Genomic DNA, 24,063 nt, shown 5'->3' with positions numbered 1-24,063 from the left:
ATAATAGTGTTATTTTATTTTTTGACGGTGGTTGTGTGAATCGGACTCAGTTTTCAAGTTTTACTTTTTTGTGAAGCCACCATTTTTGTGAAACCACCATTTTTGTACGCCGACTAGATTATATTTACATGAGATTTACGATGTTATTTACAGCTATTTCTTTATCCTAGCAAAGGTTGTGGAAATGACTCATTTATAATTATCTACACAATCTTCATTTTCTTGTGTACACAGAATGTTAATATAGTGAGAAAAATCGGCCAGAAGAAAATGCCGATCAAAGTTACGGAACACCTAAGTAGATATAGAGACATATTAATCAATAAATTTTGTACCCATATGTTTTGTAGTTTTGTAAACTCGTGACGCTGTATTTAATGTGACGTTGTATTTACACAGTTTTTACTGTAAATTTGTTTATAGTTAATTATAATTTACGGTTATTTACTTCAAAATTATGTAAATTTTCTGTAATCTACAAAGTATTCACTGAAAGTTGTATATATTGACACTCATTTACAATTATTTACTTTATTACTACAAAACTTTTGGAAAAACGTACCAATTTTACGTAATTCAGATTGTGACTTACATAAAAGATTTGAATAGCTTACATGCCTAGACCACGTATTATACCAATATTTGATCAGATATCCTATACCATTAAAGACTAAATACACATAATCTCGTAACTAAATGCTAATTAATAGGAAATTGTTCTTTAGATTGACGGAATAATTCAAATTTAAAACTAAACTGCCTAAAATAAAAAAAATATTTGAATGACATAACTGCTTAAAACATGTAATGCATCAATATTCAATCAAATACTTTGTATCATTAGAGACTAAATGGCTTGAATCTTTAGATTGACTGAATATTCCAAAAATTAAAACTAATTTGCCTAAAATATTATTCTCATTTACTATCGAAAAAATTAAATTCAATATCAAACCGAATTTCTAAAAAATAGAATTCAAGTTTAAAAATAAACTGCCGATTATAATTTTTATTATTGTTACCAATATTTACACTATTATTTACAGCTATTTACAACTGATTACAGTATTATTTACAAATGATTACACAAAAGTAAATTTGAAAAACAATAAACGTAACAATATTTATACTAATATTTACAATTATTTACAACTGAATATAACACATAATAGGTACCAAAGCTGTAACTTTATAGCCATATATTTTATGATTTCATCAACACCACCGTCAAACGTTTAGACTAGCGATCACCACCTACGCCCCCATTGCGATAGCCTCCACTACGTTCTTGGCCACCGACGTAACCTCCACCACCTCCGCCCCCCACGACCATAAACTCCACCTTTGCCAACCTGCTACTTCTTCGCCACCTACGCCTCTGCTACAGCGGGATGAAGATGCATAAAAAAAAACCACCAAAAAAATATAAACAAAATATAACGAAAGCCTAGCGTTTCTCGCATTTGGAAAGCATCCCTGCCATCTCCACCTCTGTTATATCCATCAAATTTATTGGAGAGGATAAAGAGCGTTCTCTGGGTAACGACGTAACTAACGACCACCACCGTCTCTGAGATCCGACTGGAACCAATGAAGAAGGCTACAGTCTGAAAGTAAGTGTGACGACCCGACTTTTCGGACCGTCTTACTTATCTTACTTTTTAAACTTTCGAAAATCCTTTAGAAAAATTGGAGGAATTTTTTTTTAAAAAACATATCACACAAAGGTGAACCAAAATTTTAAACATTTTAAAAAGAAACAAAAGCATTAAAAATAGATTGCGTTTCAAAATATCTTGAGAAGTACTTAACCAAATATGAAAACTATGAGATACTCAATTTAAACCAACATACTAGAAAAATAAAACGTAATCCACAAAATAACTTTAATGAACAAAAAAAATCTTAACTTGTAGCGGAAGACTTATTTCTTAATAAAGAAAACAAAAACCTTGAAATTTATTTCTTAATAACTTGTAGCGGAAGACTTATTTCGTGAATGGAAACCATGACCCGCCCTCTCGCTATCGACGCCTCTAGTCCACCCTACTCAGCTCTTTGCGAGTTGTTTACCTACAACACAGACGCATATTTTTTTTCGAAAAGATGAGCTTACGCTCAGCGAGAATAATATAAAGCTCACAAAAAACAGTAATGCAATGCATGAACCGATTATTAGTATTTTAAAACTAAACGGTGTCTTGATCTTTCTTTTCTTGATTCTATCAACTTTTAATTCGGGGTGCCCCTAGGGTAGTCATACCTATTTCAGTGATCACTTTAGAGACGAAGATATGGGGTTGCAAAGCCCACACTTCGCTCAATCTAGCTAATAAACTTATTAGGGCCTCGGCCCGAGAAATTTCCCCATTTGAGCCTCGGCCCGAGAAATTCTCCATAATACCTCCGTAGCTCGAGGCGGTATGACTCCCTTGCTTAACTTTATCTTTTCACTTTGAATCTTACGTTACATACTGATATGACATGAGCATAAATTTTTATATATATAACCTCATACAAAAACGTGACTAGAATAAAACATGTATCTCAAATCTACTTTAACATACCACCACATGACATACAACACATAAATCACATACTACTTCAACTAGTCACGCAATCAAATAACAAATCGCATACTCAAACATATAAATCTATAAACAATTCATATCATGAATAAACACTCATCAAATTTATTTTGAACTAATCTGTGTTGCAGTGAGATTATTCTCACCTGGATATCGAAGGTTACGATCGTAGATCGTCGAAGGAAAAGGACGCTCTTAATGACTCGGAACCTAAACGGAAAAGGTTGACTATTACTTATCAGGTAAGAAAAGGATTTGATACATGACTTAGTTTCTGGAAATTTTCAGAAACGAGATCCGACGTGAAATTACTAAAATACCCTTGGCCATTAGGGTTTCGGGGAAAACTAAAACTCTGGAAAAACTTTTGTAAAAATTCCAGTACGTATAATATATAATTTTGAGCACTTTTTGTAAAGGCATCACGGCCAAAATAAATTTTTAACTATTTATTAAAAATAAAATAAGATGCAACAATTTGGCCAAAAAAAAGAACTTGTAAATACCAATCTGCGCATCGTTTCCAAAATTCTTATACCGTAAAACTTTTTGATTGAAACTTAAAATAAATTACATATTTAGAAAAACGACACATAGTGCTAACCATTGCAAAAACTTTCGAATAAAAATAATTAACGGGCAATTCACACTAAGCGTCTGAAAAATGATTTCTAAAATTTGATCAAAACTGTAAAACTGGTATGCGCACTGATCGGAATAAATTCATAAAATATTATGTACAGCCTGAAAATATTTTTCGATTGCAGATTTAAAAAGAAGACATCTTAAACTAGTGTTTCCAAAAAGAATCAACGCAAAAAAATCAATATCAAAACCGTAGTAAGCGTATTAAAATCGGTTTTCTCTGAATCCGAACCAGAAACCACTTTAAAAAATAGTTTGCTTATAAAAAGAGAGAAGAATAATAATATTCTAGTATAATCTAGTGATGGAACACGAAATACCTTAATAGAGAGGATGAAAAAGTGTTTCCTAAGAGTTTTAGACTCCAAAAAGATAGATCTAAAGAAAATGCTTGGTGGCTAGGGTTTTTATGAAAAGGAAAAGTGAGGGAGAGGGAGGAGAAAACGTGAGTGAGAGGGCTGGAGAGAGAGTCTGAGGAAAAGTGAGTGGAACCAAAAAAAAAAAAACTAACCTAATATAATTTCATAACAAGCCAAAACGAAAACCCACGTAATAAAAATTATATGGTATATTATTATTGTAAATATGTACCCATATGCTAAAAATTAGGCGGAAGACTTGGTCACTATTATTTTTCTCACTGGACGAAAGAGTTTTCAAAGCGGGGGAAAAGAATTTCGTCGGCTACTTAAACGGCAACCAACACGTACAAGAACGTAAAAACAAAGCCCATATAATAAAACCTGACACTTTTCCTATGGAATTCAAAAAAAAAAAACTATATATATAGATATACGTATCATAAAAAACAAAATATATATATATAGTTAGTATCTATATACCATCCAATATATATTTATAATATTATATTACCCACCGCATACCAAATACTATATATATATATACATATATATATATATATATATAAATGATTTATATCTACGTATATATCCATGCATATCAAGAAAGATAATACCTAATATATATACTTTTATTTCTTTTGATATGATTTTGGAAATAAAAAATAAATAAATTTGACATCATTATGACATTAAATTTATATACAATTATATATATGTATATTTTTCTTTTTAGAAAAAAAAAGAACTTAAAACTTAGCCCATAAAAATTCTAAGGTTCTTTGCTAGATTAAATTTCGGGGTTTCACAATCTCCCCTACTTATTAGAATTTTCGTCCCGAAAATTACTAGAAGTCGGGTAGACCATTAAAACTCTTACTTGAACATACTAAGTCCTTCTAGGAAAAACTCGAGATATCGAGTTTCAAAGTCTACTACTCATTTTCAAGATAACATCGAAAAATTTCATGTCTAAGACGATGAAATCAATCTTTAACTCTTTATCACTAATTATTATAGGTACTATTTTAAATAGTACAAAGATAATAAATAAAACATTACCAGACGGCAAGACCGTCTTGAAAACTTTATAGTTTTCTCTATTCTATCACATGATTTCCTAGCTAACTCTAAGAAAATAAAGGAGTGTGTAGCATCGGAGTCAAACAAAACAAAGACGTCATAACGGACTAAGAGAAGCTGACCTGCTACTACATTAGAGGTGCTGGCAAGGGCATCAGCATTGGTATAGGCATAAATGCGATCTTGAGGTGGTGGTGGTGTCTGAGTGTTTGGTGATGCTTCTAGTCGACCTTGGAAAATCGGTGGCCCTTCGAGTGTAGCTTGCATGAAGTTGAGTCGCCCATCACGATCATTTTGCTTGTTCTGGACAATGTTTTGCTTAGGACAATCTTTGAGGAAGTGTCCTAGCTGACCACACTTAAAACACGACATATTGCCCATCTTACATTCTCCTGGGTGCATCCTCCCACATGTGTTGCACTTCGGAAAGGATACGTTCTCCGTCTTGACTTTGTAATTTGCATTATTACCATTTTCAGGATAGCTCCTCTTCCTCCCGTTTTCATTCTCGAGGTATTGCGCTTTGCCAACTTGGTCGTTGAGGAGAAGCTGACCGGCCTTCTTATTGTTATCTAGTCCTCTATTTTGAGTTATCTCTTCCTTCCTTGCCTTGATGTACTGGTCTCGCTCCTCCTTCACTTGAATTAAATGGTATTCAGCACGCATTGCACGTTCAAGACAGTCTGCAACAGTGAATGGTGGGTGACTTCCACTATCAATAGCTAGAGCCAATTCTGGTCGGAACATTCCTATCATCCTTCTAACTCTTTCTGACTCGGTCGGAACCAGATGAGGGCATAATCTGGCTAGCTGGTTGAACTTCCTCACAGCTTCAGTCACAGTCATCTTGCCTTGCTTTAACTCCGTAAACTCCTTCTGTTGAGTGTTCATCGCCCGCATATTGAAATACTTCTTGTTGAACTCCTCGACGAAGTCATCCCAAGACATAGCACGTGTGTCTCTTCTAGTGGCTACTGTCTCCCACCAATATCGAGCATCTTTCTTCAGGACAAAAGACGCGCATATGACTTTCTCAGTTTCCGAGATATTCATGAAGTTGAAGATCTTCTTCATCTCTGACATCCACTCATCAGCCACTAAAGGGTCCGCCGATCCTTCAAAATCTGGAGCTCTCATCCTCCTGAACCTTTCGAAAAGATCATCAGTCACAACAACTTGACCCATCTGAGGTACGCCTTGAGGAGGTGCTGCTTGTTGATCATCTCCCACATTTCCATTCACTTGGGGGAGGTGGTTCCTCAACTCTTGTATCTCTGCTTCTTGAGCTTCGATACGTTGCAGTAATGCAGTAACGAGCACCGCAAGATCTGGTTGGGCCGCTGGCTGAGGTCCCGGGGCTGGACCATTGGGATTCTCCGCTGCTCCATGTTGTGCGGGAAACAGAGCGGCATGATGAGCATCTTGTACTGGAACATCAGCGGTAACTCTGCCTCTTCCTCTACCTCGGCCTCGTGGCCTACCTCTACCTTGTGCACGAGCAGCTTGGACGTTTTCCATCTAAGTAAAAAAAAAAAAAAAAATACGACTAAGATAAATTAAAAAAAATACTAACTTACTTGAGTAGGGGGTAGCCGTGCGATCGAATAGTGAAGGGGGTCGTAGGTTCGTTGCTCTGATACCAACTGTGACGACCCGACTTTTCGGACCGTCTTACTTATCTTACTTTTTAAACTTTCGAAAATCCTTTAGAAAAATTGGAGGAATTTTTTTTTTTAAAACACATCGTACAAAGGTGAACCAAAATTTTAAACATTTTAAAAAGAAACAAAAGCATTAAAAATAGATTGCGTTTCAAAATATCTTGAGAAGTACTTAACCAAATATGAAAACTATGAGATACTCAATTTAAACCAACATACTAGAAAAATAAAACGTAATCCACAAAATAACTTTAATGAACAAAAAAAATCTTAACTTGTAGCGGAAGACTTATTTCTTAATAAAGAAAACAAAAACCTTGAAATTTATTTCTTAATAACTTGTAGCGGAAGACTTATTTCGTGAATGGAAACCATGACCCGCCCTCTCGCTATCGACGCCTCTAGTCCACCCTACTCAGCTCTTTGCGAGTTGTTTACCTACAACACAGACGCATATTTTTTTTCGAAAAGATGAGCTTACGCTCAGCGAGAATAATATAAAGCTCACAAAAAACAGTAATGCAATGCATGAACCGATTATTAGTATTTTAAAACTAAACGGTGTCTTGATCTTTCTTTTCTTGATTCTATCAACTTTTAATTCGGGGTGCCCCTAGGGTAGTCATACCTATTTCAGTGATCACTTTAGAGACGAAGATATGGGGTTGCAAAGCCCACACTTCGCTCAATCTAGCTAATAAACTTATTAGGGCCTCGGCCCGAGAAATTTCCCCATTTGAGCCTCGGCCCGAGAAATTCTCCATAATACCTCCGTAGCTCGAGGCGGTATGACTCCCTTGCTTAACTTTATCTTTTCACTTTGAATCTTACGTTACATACTGATATGACATGAGCATAAATTTTTATATATATAACCTCATACAAAAACGTGACTAGAATAAAACATGTATCTCAAATCTACTTTAACATACCACCACATGACATACAACACATAAATCACATACTACTTCAACTAGTCACGCAATCAAATAACAAATCGCATACTCAAACATATAAATCTATAAACAATTCATATCATGAATAAACACTCATCAAATTTATTTTGAACTAATCTGTGTTGCAGTGAGATTATTCTCACCTGGATATCGAAGGTTACGATCGTAGATCGTCGAAGGAAAAGGACGCTCTTAATGACTCGGAACCTAAACGGAAAAGGTTGACTATTACTTATCAGGTAAGAAAAGGATTTGATACATGACTTAGTTTCTGGAAATTTTCAGAAACGAGATCCGACGTGAAATTACTAAAATACCCTTGGCCATTAGGGTTTCGGGGAAAACTAAAACTCTGGAAAAACTTTTGTAAAAATTCCAGTACGTATAATATATAATTTTGAGCACTTTTTGTAAAGGCATCACGGCCAAAATAAATTTTTAACTATTTATTAAAAATAAAATAAGATGCAACAATTTGGCCAAAAAAAAGAACTTGTAAATACCAATCTGCGCATCGTTTCCAAAATTCTTATACCGTAAAACTTTTTGATTGAAACTTAAAATAAATTACATATTTAGAAAAACGACACATAGTGCTAACCATTGCAAAAACTTTCGAATAAAAATAATTAACGGGCAATTCACACTAAGCGTCTGAAAAATGATTTCTAAAATTTGATCAAAACTGTAAAACTGGTATGTGCACTGATCGGAATAAATTCATAAAATATTATGTACAGCCTGAAAATATTTTTCGATTGCAGATTTAAAAAGAAGACATCTTAAACTAGTGTTTCCAAAAAGAATCAACGCAAAAAAATCAATATCAAAACCGTAGTAAGCGTATTAAAATCGGTTTTCTCTGAATCCGAACCAGAAACCACTTTAAAAAATAGTTTGCTTATAAAAAGAGAGAAGAATAATAATATTCTAGTATAATCTAGTGATGGAACACGAAATACCTTAATAGAGAGGATGAAAAAGTGTTTCCTAAGAGTTTTAGACTCCAAAAAGATAGATCTAAAAAAAATGCTTGGTGGCTAGGGTTTTTATGAAAAGGAAAAGTGAGGGAGAGGGAGGAGAAAACGTGAGTGAGAGGGCTGGAGAGAGAGTCTGATGAAAAGTGAGTGGAACCAAAAAAAAAAAAACTAACCTAATATAATTTCATAACAAGCCAAAACGAAAACCCACGTAATAAAAATTATATGGTATATTATTATTGTAAATATGTACCCATATGCTAAAAATTAGGCGGAAGACTTGGTCACTATTATTTTTCTCACTGGACGAAAGAGTTTTCAAAGCGGGGGAAAAGAATTTCGTCGGCTACTTAAACGGCAACCAACACGTACAAGAACGTAAAAACAAAGCCCATATAATAAAACCTGACACTTTTCCTATGGAATTCAAAAAAAAAAAACTATATATATAGATATACGTATCATAAAAAACAAAATATATATATATATAGTTAGTATCTATATACCATCCAATATATATTTATAATATTATATTACCCACCGCATACCAAATACTATATATATATATATATATATACATATATATATATATATATATATAAATGATTTATATCTACGTATATATCCATGCATATCAAGAAAGATAATACCTAATATATATACTTTTATTTCTTTTGATATGATTTTGGAAATAAAAAATAAATAAATTTGACATCATTATGACATTAAATTTATATACAATTATATATATGTATATTTTTCTTTTTAGAAAAAAAAAAGAACTTAAAACTTAGCCCATAAAAATTCTAAGGTTCTTTGCTAGATTAAATTTCGGGGTTTCACAGTAAGAAGAAAGAAAACCACCCTGGAGAAATCGGAGCACTAAAATGATGGATCTGAAAACAAAAAATTAGTCTTAAAATAAAAAGCAAGAACATCACTGTGGCTCGTGGAGCTTGGCCGCCGGAAAACAAGCAAACACCGAAGAAACAAGAGAGGAGCCTTGAGAGGAGGACAAGCGTGATAAAGGATTTTGTTAATCCCCCAAGGTTGGAACCACGCACCCGGTCAGACCAGACGTGGCATCAAAATCCCTTGAGAGGAGCATCGACGTTCATTTGCTTAAGAGAAGGAAAATTTGGGTTTTCATAAGAGAGAGAAACAAGTCTCTTTTTTTAACCTTTCGGTAAATATATGTCTAGGTGGTTTATGTGACGACCCGACTTTTTGAACCGTCTTCCTCTACTTGCTTTTTAAACTTAAGAAAATTCTTTATAAAAATTGGAGGAATTTTTTTTAAACACATCAAATAAAGGCAATCCAAAATTATAAGAATTTTAAATAAAAAAAATATTTAAGAAAAATATGAAGATTGCATTTCAAACATTTAATGAGAAGTACTTAACCAAAATTGAAAATATGAATTTAAAACCAAACATAGCGGCAAAAATACTAAAACATAATCCATATTCTAAATCTCAACCAAATTAGAAAACTGTTTCAAACTTCATAATTTTGAAATGATTGAAAATAAAAACTTTAAAATTTATTTCTTAAAGACTTGTAGCGGAAGACTTATTTTGTAAATGAAAACCATAACTCAACCCTCTCGCTATCGACGCCGCTAGTCCGCCTTGCTCACTTCCTTGCTAGTTGTTTACATACAACACATACGTATATTTTTTTCGAATAGATGAGCTTATGCTCAGCGAGAACAATATAAAGCTCACAAAATAAAAAGAGTAGTGCAATGCATGAATCGGTTATTAGTATTTTAAAACTAATCGGTGATTCGATCTTTATTTTCTTGATTCTATGAACTTTTAGTTCGGGGTGCCCCTAGGGTAGTCGTATCTATTTAAGTGCGCACTTTAGAGACGAAGATATGAGTTTGGAAGGTCCCACACTTCGTTTTATCTAATAAACATATTAGGGCCTCGACCCGAGAAATTTCCTCATTTGAGCCTCGGCCTAGGAAACTTCTCCGTGATACCTCTCGAGGCGGTATGACTCCATTACTTATCTTTATCTTTTCACTTTGAGAATTACGTTACATAAAGATATGACATGTAAATAAAAACTTTCATACATATGCTCATAAAAAAACATGACTAAATAATAAAACATATACATTCTCAAATCTACTTTAACATCACATAGTTTACCAGATATAAATCACTATTTTTAATTACATCTAATAAATAGCATCAACAAATAACTTGCAAATCATATATCACTCAAATATCAAACCACAAAAGAACAAACACGTCATCAGATAGTAAAACGTATACTTAAGTATATAAAACTACATATAAGAATCATAAATAATATGTTGATCAAATTTATTTTTGAACTAATCTGTGTTGCAGTGAGATTATTCTCACCTTGACGAATCGGGAGTAAAGCTCATTGGTCGAAGACAGAATTAGAAGCTCTATTTGACTCGAATCCTAATTGGGATAATAGACTATCGGGGACCAGCTAAGAAAAGGATTCAAGACATACTTTAGATTCTTGAACTTTTTAGAAACGACATTCAACGTGAAAATTACTAAAATACCCTTTGCTATTAGGGTTTCGGGGAAAAATTAAAACTCTGTAAAAACTTCTATAAAATTTTTTGTAAGTATAAAACATAATTATGAGCACTTTTTGTAAAGTCATCACGGTCAAAAACATCCTTTAACTATTTCTTAAAAATAAAACAAGTATAAAATCTGACTTCAATGCAAAATAATAATTCTTGAATCCACAGTAAACATTACAAAGTCTGAAAATCGGAATTACGTCAGACCAGCGAATCAGGTCTGCGCACTGATTAGAGAATAATAGGAAAATAATCTGTATTTCATAAAAACATTATCCGATTAAGGATTTAGATAGAAGACATTTAAACATAGCTTTTAAAAAAAGAAATGATGCAAAAAAACGAATTTTGAAACCACAGTAAGCGTTTTAAGAAACGATTTTTTTTTTTAATCCGAACCGGATAGAAGAAATACATACCTATATTTTTTTTCAAAGATTAAGTTGCCTAACTAGAGCTACGAATTTCCAAAGAATAAGAAGAATAGGGAAGAGAGAACAGAGAAGTAACGTGAAAAGAAAAAGAGTGTATGTATATATAGGGCTTGATTAAACCCTAAAAGCCCAAACCTAATCATACTCATACTCTTAATATATTAATTATTACTTTTATTATATATAAACACATATATCCAAAAACCACTTATTATCTATATATATATATATATATATATATATATATATATATATATATATATATATAAGTACAACAACACATATAACATATAACCTACAACTTTTATATAATTTATACATAAATAACCTATATTATATACATATTCCCAATATACCAACTTTTCAATAATTATATATTCATATGTAGCTATGTAACAATTATATATACATATATACTCAATATATGTAAAAAAAAATACTACAGTATTGTATATATATCTATACATACATATATATATATATATATATATGTATCAATACACGTACAGGTGTACACTTATAAAATTTATATATAAGGAAAAAACCTCATATATAACAGTATATAATATAATTACACAATATATCATATATACGTATCACAAGCACATACTATAGATATGTATATATACTTATCACAAGCACACTATCCTTATATATATAAATAAATAAAAGGCATATATATTAAATCTACTAAATACTAAAAAGAAAATTTAGACAATATTTATAAAAATTTTGGGGTTTCACAGTTTAAATGAAATTAAACGAAAAACAAATTCAAATTTGAAATGAAATTCCGAAATTAAAACAAAGGGCAAACTAGGAATGCACAAAATACCATGATTGGGCCACGTCATTATTATGGCTATATACCTAAAATTTACGAAACTTTCGTTATGTAGCAATGTCAAATGTTTAAGTTTGCTATTTACCTAATTTTTTGTAAATTAAAACATTGAAAAACTGAATGAGTGATAGGTGCATTAATCACACGTAAAACTCATATTCCTTGTCTTAAATCGAGCGAGTTCTCAAGTGTCTTTGATAGTTTTTAGTATGTTTTTGATGATTTACATGTATAAAGGAGCAAAGAAGCTTAAGAAGTCATTTTCGGAGCAAACAGGAGTCGAAACGGAGCAAAATTGAGGTTTATCAAGAAAGTCAACGTTGGAAATGAACCCATCACGGTGCTGTAATCATTAGGGCGGCGCCATGAGACACCAGCGCGAAGCCAGAAAAACCCGTCACAGATGGCGGTCAATCCCATTCAGAAGAGCGGCGCGACGCTTACTTAGCGCGGTGCGATGCACCGTGACACTTGACCGTGGCAGCGCGATGGAGCCGATTTGATATGCTGATCACGCGTTTTTTTTATTAAATCTGGGCCATTGGATCTCGTTAAGTGGCCCAAATGACTCCGAAATTAGGATAGAAACATATAAATCCTACCTTTGTAACCTAAAAAGACATCTTTTGATTTATTATTATTTTTCTTAAGTTGTTTGGCTATCGGAGAGCTTTTTGGATAGAGATTGAAGCGCCGTCTTCATCGATTTTGTTCATCATAATTTCATTGTTTCATTCTTCTTCCTTTAATCTCTTGAACTCCAGTTTTTATCAATGAAAATCATGTCTTGTGTTTATTTGTTTTTGAGTTGTTTAACTTCTTCATCTATCTCTATTCTTCTCATCACCATGAACTAAACCCTCTAAGAGATGGTGTAGCGAGATTATGACATGGTTATGGATTCCGTAGTATAATAATGTAGAATTGTTATCGTTCTTGTCGCTTTGTTTAGTTCAAATCTATGTTTAATGCTTGTATAAGAGTAACTACCTTGTGCATGATTCGTATTTCAATTTAATGCTTGAAAAACATTAGGTTGTTAGGGTGCTTGATTTGAATTACTATAATACGTTCTTATGCTAGATATAGATAGGTTGTTATAGAATTGTGTGTATGCTTTTGTGTTCATTGCGTGCCTTGCTTTTTAGGAGTTAAGGTCGGGAGATAAAACTCTGGCATAGGTTTAGGTTGCTAGATGCTCGAGAGAGATTTAGTGATACGATTAACGTGAGTGTGATTAGCAAAGTGTGAATGATAATAATCGTGCGTAATTTCCATGAATCCAAATCGTAGAATGAGCTCGTGAAACCATAGTCTTTACTTCTCTCTATTCGTACAACCCATTTCTCTTCGTTTATTTATTTATTTACTTGTCTATATATTTTTGTTACAACCATTCAATAACATTTTCCTAAGTTCCTTTCGTGCTAGTGAAATTTGAATATTTAATTTAGCTTAGTCCTCGTGGAATCGACTCGCTCTTGCGAATTACTACTTTTGCGACCACGTGCACTTGCGTGTTTGAGAATTACGCATCAATGAGCTATATAAATAAGGAAAGTCAACACAGCCAAAACTGCCAAAAAAATATTGTTGAAAATGGTTTTTTTTTTAAGAAAATGAATGAGATATATAATAGCTAAAAAAGGAAATAATGAATGTGTAATAAACATTTTTATTCTTTAAATAAAAAATTATTTTCAAATTTAAAGCAGCGATTTTTTTTTTTGCTTTATTCAATTTAACTATTATACTCGAAAATAAAAGGCAATTTAGAAAAATTATATTCATTAAATAAACTCATTGACTATTCATTTAATATCATACATACCATGACTATTTCATAATAGCCAAAAATTTAAAAAGACTATTTACTTGCCCTTTTTCTTTATCATTGTGTTACAACATTTTACTTTTCGTCGCTTTTATTTTAAAATCGTTTATGCAAAAAATTGTAATACGATTTATTTAAAATACTCTCTAATATATAATCATATTGAAACTCAAGTTTTACTATATAACTAACGTTTGATAAATTTTAAATAAATAGCCATGAGATTTTATTAACAAAGTAAAAAAAGATAGTAATAATTGTAAATACTTGTTTCAAGAAAGTGATATACAATAAATAAGACATTTATGTAATCGAACAAAAAGCATCACATCAACGTTTTTTTTCGCAGATGATTAAATTATTATCAATATATTTTTTAAGGCAGTCTCGCTACTATTTTATTGCATCTAATATATCTACCATGGTAATTAGTGACGCATATTTGCATTTAGCATGTTTCACTGCACAATCTCTCGCGTGGTAAATAGAAAGCCAAGAATTCGTTAGCAAAACCCCATGAATTACGTAGTAGGGAAACGAATTTTTTATTATTATGGGAAAATAACACATTTATACCCTGTGTTTTAGTGAAATGTCGAGTTTAACCTTCGGTTTTCAAAAATGTCGAGTTCATACCCTCTGTTTAACTAAAATGACGAAATTATACCATCTGTTTAATTAAAATGACGAAATTATACCATGGAATAGACAACAGTGTCACGAATATTCTTTTTATTGACTTTTTATTGACGTTGGCTATAATATTTATATATAAACACCAATTATCTTTATTCATTCGTGCCATATATGTAATTTATTTAAAAACTAAAAAATAAACAACAGTCTCTTAATCGTGAAGAACACAGAAAGAGGCAAATGGGTAAACATCGATAGTTGATAGTCATCAAAATCGCATATTCGAACAGAGAATCCAGGATTTAGAGTTTCAATTCGAACACGGAATGAAGTCATTTCTTAGGAGGTATGAGTTTTATTATTTAATTTCAATTTAAGGCTATTTTTATTTCAAAATTGAGAATTTGTAAGTTATGGCACTGATTTAGATTTGATTTGGTTTTTCTTATATAAGAGATAATATCAATGAAAGTGAGATTTGTGACGCTGTTATTCATTTCAGGGTATAATTTCGTCATTTTAGTTAAACAGATGGTATGAACTCGACATTTTTGAAAACCGAGGGTTAAACTCGACATTTCACTAAAACACAAGGTATAAATGTGTTATTTTCCCTTTTATTATTCTCTCCGTCACAATCACAAGCAAACGGGCCAAAATAAATTACAAGCTTTGAGATGAGGGTCATGCGCTTTGAGAGACTATATACTGAAAATATAAATGGGAAATTTAAAAGTGTGTGTGTGAATTGAGTGGGTGGGCCGGCCCGATCTCATCCGGGGCCCTAGGCGAATGAAATTTTTGGGGCCTTTTGATAATAATAAAAAATTAAATATAAAACAAAAAATTATAATCAAGTTTTTCATTCATCAAAACATAACACGCGTAGCACTTTTAGATGCAAAAGTACTAATCAAATTCGTATAATCAAGTTTCTCGACCATATCTTTTTCAATAGACAAAGTAGCTAAACCGCTCAATCTTTCTTGCGACATAGTTGAACGAAGATAAGACTTGATCAATTTTAACTTTGAGAAGCTTCTTTCTGCATGGGCAACCGTGACTGGTAAAGTTAACATAATTCTGTAAGTGATCCACGCATTTGGATAAATGCAATCCAAGTCCTTTATGTAATTCAAAACATCGATTGCTTTGTTTATATCTTCCGGGACACTACGGCTCAACATTTCCAGTTCCTTGAAGAGATCATTCTTGTCTAAATCTGAAATCTCATTATGCTCCATCGATGATGCAAGATTGTCGCAGAAACTCTTTGAAGTGTGTTTATCGACGACCTTTAATTTCTTCAAATCAAATAAAAGCCCGAACTGTTTTTCAAAATCCTGAAACTGTACAAACCTATTGACAAAGATAACTATGACAATAAATTATGAACAAAAATATTTCTTGATACAGTAAGTGTTGAATAATAAGATTAAATAATCTAACCTGCTATGGAATGACGATATAGCTTGATCAACAATGTAGAAAAAATAGTTAATTTTGAAGGACTCTTCCTCGGATTGTGAGAGCGCGTCACTAGCGTTGTCATCAAATTGTCTTTTCCTCTGTACTCTTCGTTTTTCAATGAACACGGGCTCTATATCCATCTCAATTGTTATCGTTGTAGCTTGCAATTTAGCTTGATCATATCCAATTTCCCTGTATTGCTTCGAAAAGCCAAGTAGACTTTCTAATTCTTTGATGGCAACATCCATTTGCATATCTTTAGTTTGGAGAAATTTGCTCACGTTGTTAACAACAAATAACAGATCATGCCAAATAATTAATGCCAACAAGAACTCATAATTCTGGATATTGTATACGGCTAAAGTCTCAGCATCACTTTTTGTCTTAGCATCTTCATTACTATTTGCCTAAAACATTAAAGCTTCTTTTATCTGCGGGGCTTGGTATCTTATTGCTTTAACGCTATCAATGCGACTTTCCCAACGTGTTTCCGACAATGGCTTGACAGTGAGACCTTTCACATGATCATTAAAGACTTTCCATCTCTTCGTAGAAGCTGAGAATAATGTGTAAATTCGTTGTATGACACCGAAAAATGACATAGCTTTGGGACAACAATTAGCCATATCACAAAGCATAAGATTTAGAGAATGACAAGCACAAGGTGAATAAAATGCTCTAGGATTCTTTTCAAGCATTCTACTTTGTACACCTTTATTTTTTCCTTTCATGTTAGCACCGTTATCATATCCCTGCCCTCTTATGTCATCAAAATTAAGATGAAGAGCCTCCAAAACATGAAGAAGTTCATTAAAGAGTCCAAGTCCTGAAGTGTCATCTACCTTTATGAACTCTATAAAAAACTCTTCAACCACAATTGGATTTTTGGAAATATTCACACACCTTACTACTAGAGACATCTATTCTTCATTGCTAACATCCGGCGTACAATCAAGTATAACCGAAAAATATTTTGCTTCTTTGATTGTAGAAACAATTGAGAGTTTCACCTCGTTTGCCATCAATTGAATCAATTCATTTTGAATTTTGTGACTCAAATAATGATAATTAATTTCCTTTTTCGAGATACGGCGAACATGTTCTTGCATCGTGGGATCAAACTCTGGAAGCAATTCTATCATATGTAGAAAAAGCCCATTCCTCTCTTCATATATTTTTTCATTATCCCCGCGAAATGCCAAATTATTTCTCCCAAGCCTTTTTACAACATCTAGTATCCTTTGTAGAACCTGTTTCCAATGCTCCTTTTCTTTGTTGATATGTTCTTGTAAACTGGAATCAATGGTTGACACTTGTTTAAGTCTTTTTTCCAAATCCACCCAATTAGCAATAGCGTCAACGTGTAGCTTACTTCTCTCGTGGCTATAAAGTCGTGCAGAAATATTATGCCAATCATTTAAACCTCCATCACCTAAGAGGCCTACATTATGACGATTTGTTGCAAATAACTTACAGCAAAAGCAAAAAACTTTATCGACTGAAGCTGAATACACCAACCACCTCCTGTCTTGTCTCTCTCCATTCGGTAAAACTCGCCAATAATGACTTGAAGAGAAACTTCTATCAGACTCATCTTTAGGAAATCTCACATTAATGTTTCTTTTAGGACCTTTTTCAACAAGAAAATCGATAAGACTTTGATTTATTTACTTCCAATTCGCCGGATCATCCTCGTCCAAACCAATGGAACCTATTTCATTATCGTGTTCTTCATTCGGGGTCACATTCTCATTCTCGTTCTCGTTCTCATTCACCTTCTCGTTCTCGTTCTCATTCACATTCTCGTTCTCGTTCTCGTTCTCATTCACGTTCTCGTTCTCGTTCTCGTTTTGCTAGTTTGTTCGTTCTCAATGCCGACTTCAGCTCTTGTTTTATCCGTAACCACATCTTTTTTAAAATACCTATCGAGAGAACAAATTTGACTCTTATGTAAAACTTCTTTTTTCTCCTTTTCTTTTCTTTTTTCTGCACCCGACTTGTATCTTCTAATTGAACTCATTAAATTAACTTCTGAAAACACGCAAAGAATGATCAAAATTATTCTCAATTGTAAACTGTAAACTGTTTTTTAAAACTTGTAAGCTGTTTTTTAAATGATCAAAATTATTCTCAATTAATTTTTAAATAAAAATTTTCCGAATCAACTAAATTAAAAAAAGAGAAACACAATATCATTCAGCTATATACCTATCGGCTATACCAAATATTACAAATAACCTTGATGTTCCAAGCTCCGCAATCCAGTAAGCAAATCCTGTAAAATACAAGAAAACCTTTTTATTTTTAACAGGATCCTTCCACACTCCATCAAAAAACAGGGCATCGGGTTCAGAATTGTAAGGAGCAAGATTGTGATTATAGATTTTGTGTGGAATCTTGCAATCACTTCCAAGAGACTAATAACAACAGTCAAATTTCCACAACACAAAGAACATAACTCCAAAAAAAAAAAATTACTCACTACTGAAGCAATATCACACAAAATTAGTAAAATTAATAAGAAATTTAGGGGAAAAAAAACCTCTCAAAAGGTGTATGAATTCTGAACAGGAAAACCGAAAACCCCAAATAAATCCTCACCTTGATTTAGCAGGGCTCGGTCGGACTTGACGCGCGCGCGGATGAGATGGCGCGGAGGCAGGACTGCGCGGAGGAGATGGCGTGGAGGCAGGTCTGGGTCGCGCGGGGCGGAGATGGCGTTCGTCTGGGTCACGCGGGGCGGAGATGGCGTTCGTCTGGGTCGCGCGGGGCGGAGATGCTCAGATGGCGTTCGTCTGGGTCGCGCGCAGCGGAGATGGCGCTCATCTGGGTCGCGCGGGGCGGAGATGGCGCGTTCGGCGTTCGGCGTTCGTCTGGGTCGCGCGGCGCGGAGGAGAGGGACGTCTTGGGTCGCACTCGTTCGTTCGTCTGGGGTCGATTGAGCCCTGCCTGCAGATTATATACAGATTTTTTTTTGGGCCCCATCCAAATACGGGGCCCTAGGCCCATGCCTATCTCGCCTTAGCCTAAGGCCGGGGAATTTATTTAATTACGGTGACTTTGGAAAAACAAGTGATGCAAATCATATAAAAAAAATTCCCATTCTAGTAGTAGGTCCCATATTTATATTACGTTTTACTTTTTTTTTTCCTTACTCTTCAATTTAGTTTAAATAATTATTAGAAATCAAACCTCGCATGAAATTAATTCGATTTTTTTTTTCTCCGCAAAACGGACAATCATAAATATCAATATATTGCTCTCTGTTATTGATTTTGTTGGAATATTAGGGAGTTTTGTGGATAATAAATAGTATTTATTATCTAATGAGTTGCTGACTTTAGGCAAAAATTTAAGTGGGTTTCACTCAACGGAATTTGCCAAAATCGGAACTATAATGAATGAGAAATTGATGCTCAAAGTATGCTAAAAGAACACATTTGTTATGTGAAAATGAAGTTAAGTTCAAAAGTCCCACATGAGTTGGGTAAATGTGTTGTGTAGTATATATATACTATCATCTTTCTTTAGTGGATAAGCAAGTACAAGAGAGGAGAGTGTGGGTGGGTTAACTCTTAACCCCTCGCGCGCACACACACACGCGCGCCGCCCCTGAGCCGAGCCGAGCCGAGCCGGGCTCGGGCTCGGGTTTCGGGAATGTCTCGGTCTCCGGCTTGGGCCTTGGGCCAATTCTATCTTTTTATTGAAATTTACACTTCATAAATTTGTTAATTCCACAAATAACTTGTGTTGGTATGGTCGGAATTAATTTTGTACCGTGCATGAATGCATGCATTGATGGGTAGTATTAACGTTTGTAACTGTGTCATTAGTGGGTGTGTTAATGGTAGTTAATTGCATTGATGGCCGGACGGTTTGTGTGAGGCTAGAGGGTGTAACCTCTGAGACCTTGGCCTATAAATATAGAGGCATCTACCTCTCATTCGAGACACACCAACACACACAAATTCTCTCTTCTCCTTCTCTCCTCCGAAATTGCTTTGTTTTATTTTGTAGTCGGTGATTAGTTCTGTTGCAGTGTTTAGTTCGCCGGAGAAGTTTGTTTGGTGTACCGTTCTTCTTGTCTTCCGTCATTGTATCCTGGGAGGTAAATTACTTTAAGGAGACCGTCGAACGGTCATCGGCCTTTGATTTTCCATCTTGTTTTAATTTTCTTCTTCTCGTTCATAATATTGTTGTGTTGTACTTTATTTATTCTAATATCAAAGTTGTCGTTTTTATCCAGAAAATAAATATTATTTAAGTAATATTTCTAACAATCTGAAAGTAATATTGTGTTCTTAGACAGCTTGCTCGTGGAAGAAGGTTTAAAATATTTTTATTATTTGTGTTGATCGTTTTCAACGGTTTATTGACTTGGGTGCTTTCTTTTGTAGTAATGGAAAACAACAACAACAACAACAATTTGAACGGAGTGGATGCGTCGGGGAATCCGATCATCCCGTTGTCTTCCAACATTGAGGTGTTGACGACCAACGCTATGAACCCGAACATCGTGGCACAACCACAAAGCTCAGCGGAGGCTTCGGCCGGAAACGGACCTGCGGGTCTTGTTCACTCGATGGCGGCTATGGCCGTGAACGAACCTGCAGGTCATATTCAAAATGTGGGCGCAGTCCGAGGGCCTCCCGTAATGATGTCGACCGAGAAGCCGGGGAAGTTCGATGGCTTGAACTTCAAAAAATGGCAACAAAAGATGCTATTCTATTTGACCACCATTTGTCTTGTGCGGTTTTTGACCGACGATCCTCCAGTTCTCCAAGAGGACGAGACCGATCCGAAAGTGAAAATGGCGTTTCTCGCTTGGAAGGATTATGACTACTTATGTCGGAATTATGTGATGAATTGTCTAGCGGACTCCCTATACAACGTGTATAGTTCCAAGGCGTCTTCTAAAGTGCTTTGGGAATCACTCGATCAGAAATACAAGACCGAGGACGCGGGCTCGAAAAAATACATTGTGGGCCGCTTCCTCGAGTTCAAAATGGTGGACAATAAGACGGTCGTGAGTCAAGTGCAAAAATTGAAACTTATCTTTCACGAGATTCAAGCCGAGGGAATGACCATTAGCGAGTCTTTCCAAGTTGCCTCTGTCATGAAGAAGCTACCTTCGGGTTGGAAGGAATTCAAGAACTACCTTAAGCACAAGCAAAAGGAAATGAGTCTTGAAGATTTGGTGGTTCGCCTTCGCATAGAGGAAGACAGCCGTGGCTCCGACAAGAGGTTCAAAACCATGTCCGAGAGAGCCTACATTGTCGAGCATGGTGAAGGCTCAAAAGGCAAGAGGTCTCCAACAAGTTTGGGGCAAAAAGAGCTGCCTTCAAGAAGAATAACCAACAAAAGTTTGTTGGGAAATGCTTCAACTGCGACAAAGAAGGTCACCGCGCCGCGGATTGCCGAAAGCCGCAAATGAAGAAGAAGAGTGAGGCCAATGCCATCGAGACCGAGGGAGATGACCAATTTCTCTTCGCCGTGGTCTCCGAAGTAAACTTGGTGGACTCAAAGCCCAAGGAGTGGTGGCTAGACACTAGTGCTACCCATCATGTTTGCTCCGACAAGAACGCGTTTTGCTCGCTCGACATGCGTCCGACTGGGGAGAAGCTGTTCATGGGAAACTTGGCCACCTCCGACGTCATGGGGACGGGCCACGTCATCCTCAAAATGACATCGGGGAAAGAAATGAAGCTCACCAATGTTCTCTACGTGCCCGACATTAGGAAGAATCTTATTTCTGGAACTCTTCTTTGTAACCATGGGCATAAGATGGTGTTTGAGTCTCAAAGGATTGTTCTTAGTAAAAATGGAATGTATGTGGGTAAGGGTTATATCAAAGATAATATGTGGAAGATGAATGTAATCGCCATTACTGGCAAGAATAATAATGAGAATGCATCCTCTTCTGCGTATATGTTTGAGTCATCTAATTTGTGGCATGGTAGACTTGGTCATGTGAATTGTGACACTTTGCGCAAATGTGAAATATGTGTTGAAGCCAAATTAACGAGATCACATCCTTTCATAGTGTTGAAAGATTCTTGAATTAATCCATACCGATCTATGTGATTTAAAATACATGCCTACGATAGGTGGTAACAAATACTTTGTGACCTTCATTGACGATAGTACAAAGTTTTATTATGTGTATTTGCTTAAGAGCAAAGATGAGGCAATTGAAAAATTTACCATGTACAAAGTGGAAGTTGAGAATCAACTTGGTAAAAAGATTAAAATGGTGCGAAGTGATCGTGGAGGTGAATATGTGGAACTATTTGGCGCATTTTGTGCACAACATGGTATTATTCATGAAGTCACTCCACCATATTCTCCTCAATCGAACGGCGTAGCTGAACGAAAGAATTTCACTCTCAAAGAGATGATGAATGCGATGTTGATAAGCTCGGGGTTACCACAAGAAATGTGGGGGGAAGCCATCTTGGCCGCGAATTATCTTTTGAATAAGATACCTAGAAAGAAAGAGGATAAATCCCCGTTCAAATTATTTAAAGGAACAAAGTCTTCCTATAAATACTTGCGAATGTGGGGGTGCTTAGCCAAGGTTTTGGCTCCCGCACCTAAAAGGATGAAGATCGGTCCGAAGACCGTTGATTGTGTATTCATTGGTTATGCACATCATAGCAATGCTTATCGCTTTATTGTGCATGAGTCTAAGAATCCTTATATACACAAAGGCTCTATCATTGAGTCTAAAAATGCATCGTTCTTTGAACATGCGATGCATTTCCGTATAAGACTTGTAGTCAATGGTGCCCACAAGAAGAGTTGTAGTCTTTAATTTTGTACATTTGATGTAATAAAGTCTCACGAAGACTCTTGCTTGTAATTTCTTATTCATTAATAAAAGTTGAAATGTTCATTCATTATTCCTTGTTTGAAGCTTTATGATAAAACCTTAGTCTTTAGTCCATAAACAAACCTAACAACACTTGAAGAGACAAATGTAGATTTGCATGAACAAACTCTTCATGGTTTGCTTAAAATGATATATTCGCAATCTAATGGTCAAAGGACTATTGACCTTAGTACGATTGTTAGGAGAATCTATGATGTCTGGTTATGAGACATTGAGAGTTGGAAACTCTAAAGTTCTTCTAGGTATCTTCTGAAGGTACTGAATTGACCAGTGCACTTCTAGAGACAAAATAAGAACAAACCATTTAACCTCTTATGTCTCGAAGTCACTACGTATGAATTGCATCGTGCTTACCTTAATCCTGAAATGAGACATGCCATTTCACAGCTTACGTATTCTCATTTGAGAAAGTCAGAGTTCGGACTCACTATGTGATTCCGAACATGACCTATTGGTGAAGTACTAAGTTTTGAAGATGTCATGAGTAACTTTGTGAAGTTCTCATAAATATGGAATTCATGTACAAGATTGCTAAAATGCAATGTATATCACCTCATGCTTTGTTCATTGGAATGTGAATAAATGAACTGGCCAGTGGCCAAATTGAGTCTTGACTCTTTTGGATGAAGCAATGTGACTTATTAGCTCCTCGTCAATAAATTGTTTCTAACTTATTCACAAGCGACAAATGAGTTGAGGAAATGACAGATAGAAGGGTAAAATGGTAATTTTGTAAATCCCGACTAGCTGATGATATTCATGAAAGGTAAACATTGATAATATTCAGTGGATCCACTCATTACAATTAGGTTGAATTCTTGAGTAGAAAATAAATTCATTTGAACCGAGAGATTTTCAGTGTCGACTCTTTAGTGGAGTCAGTTGACAATAAGCTAAACTTGGAAAAGGTTTGTGAACTTTTGAGTCCAAGTAATTAGCTCAAGCTAAGTTCATTTGGATCCATGAGGTCACTGTCACAAATCATATCGAGTATGAATAGTTAAACTAGAAGCTAAGTCAAAACAAAAACGAGACAAGTTTTACGAAAATTGTCAAAATGGTATTTTTGTCCTTTTGAACATAGGACGAAATGA

At 34.8% G+C, this 24,063-nt stretch overlaps 1 protein-coding gene across 1 annotated transcript; it reads right to left on the bottom strand.

Annotated features, from left to right (window-relative positions):
* Window positions 1-15,476: 15,476 nt before the first annotated feature.
* Window positions 15,477-17,671, bottom strand: LOC149402907 (uncharacterized). Its single transcript, XM_089608555.1, has 3 exons — window positions 17,552-17,671; window positions 16,057-16,418; window positions 15,477-15,966 (listed from the first exon to the last, which is right to left on the bottom strand). Exons 1-3 carry the CDS (start codon window positions 17,669-17,671, stop codon window positions 15,477-15,479), a joined length of 972 nt encoding a protein of 323 aa, XP_089464681.1.
* Between the last annotated feature and the right edge of the window lie 6,392 nt (window positions 17,672-24,063).

Source organism: Urtica dioica, chromosome 3, assembly GCF_054948205.1.
Source record: "Urtica dioica subsp. dioica isolate 48M chromosome 3, U.dioica_male_clone48M_v1_H2, whole genome shotgun sequence".
Taxonomy (NCBI): domain Eukaryota; kingdom Viridiplantae; phylum Streptophyta; class Magnoliopsida; order Rosales; family Urticaceae; genus Urtica; species Urtica dioica.
The sequence above is the reverse complement of the archived record's forward strand: the minus strand, read 5'-3'. Positions and strand labels throughout refer to the sequence as shown.

Excerpts from the sequence above, each read along its gene's own strand:
- LOC149402907 (XM_089608555.1), bottom strand. The coding sequence starts at position 17,671 with ATGAGTCTGATAGAAGTTTCTCTTCAAGTCATTATTGGCGAGTTTTAC. Across the intron at positions 16,419-17,551 it reads TAAAGTTTTTTGCTTTTGCT|AATTATGAGTTCTTGTTGGC; the intron begins GTAAGTTATTTG and ends TACAATATCCAG. Across the intron at positions 15,967-16,056 it reads ATATCGTCATTCCATAGCAG|GTTTGTACAGTTTCAGGATT; the intron begins GTTAGATTATTT and ends CTTTGTCAATAG.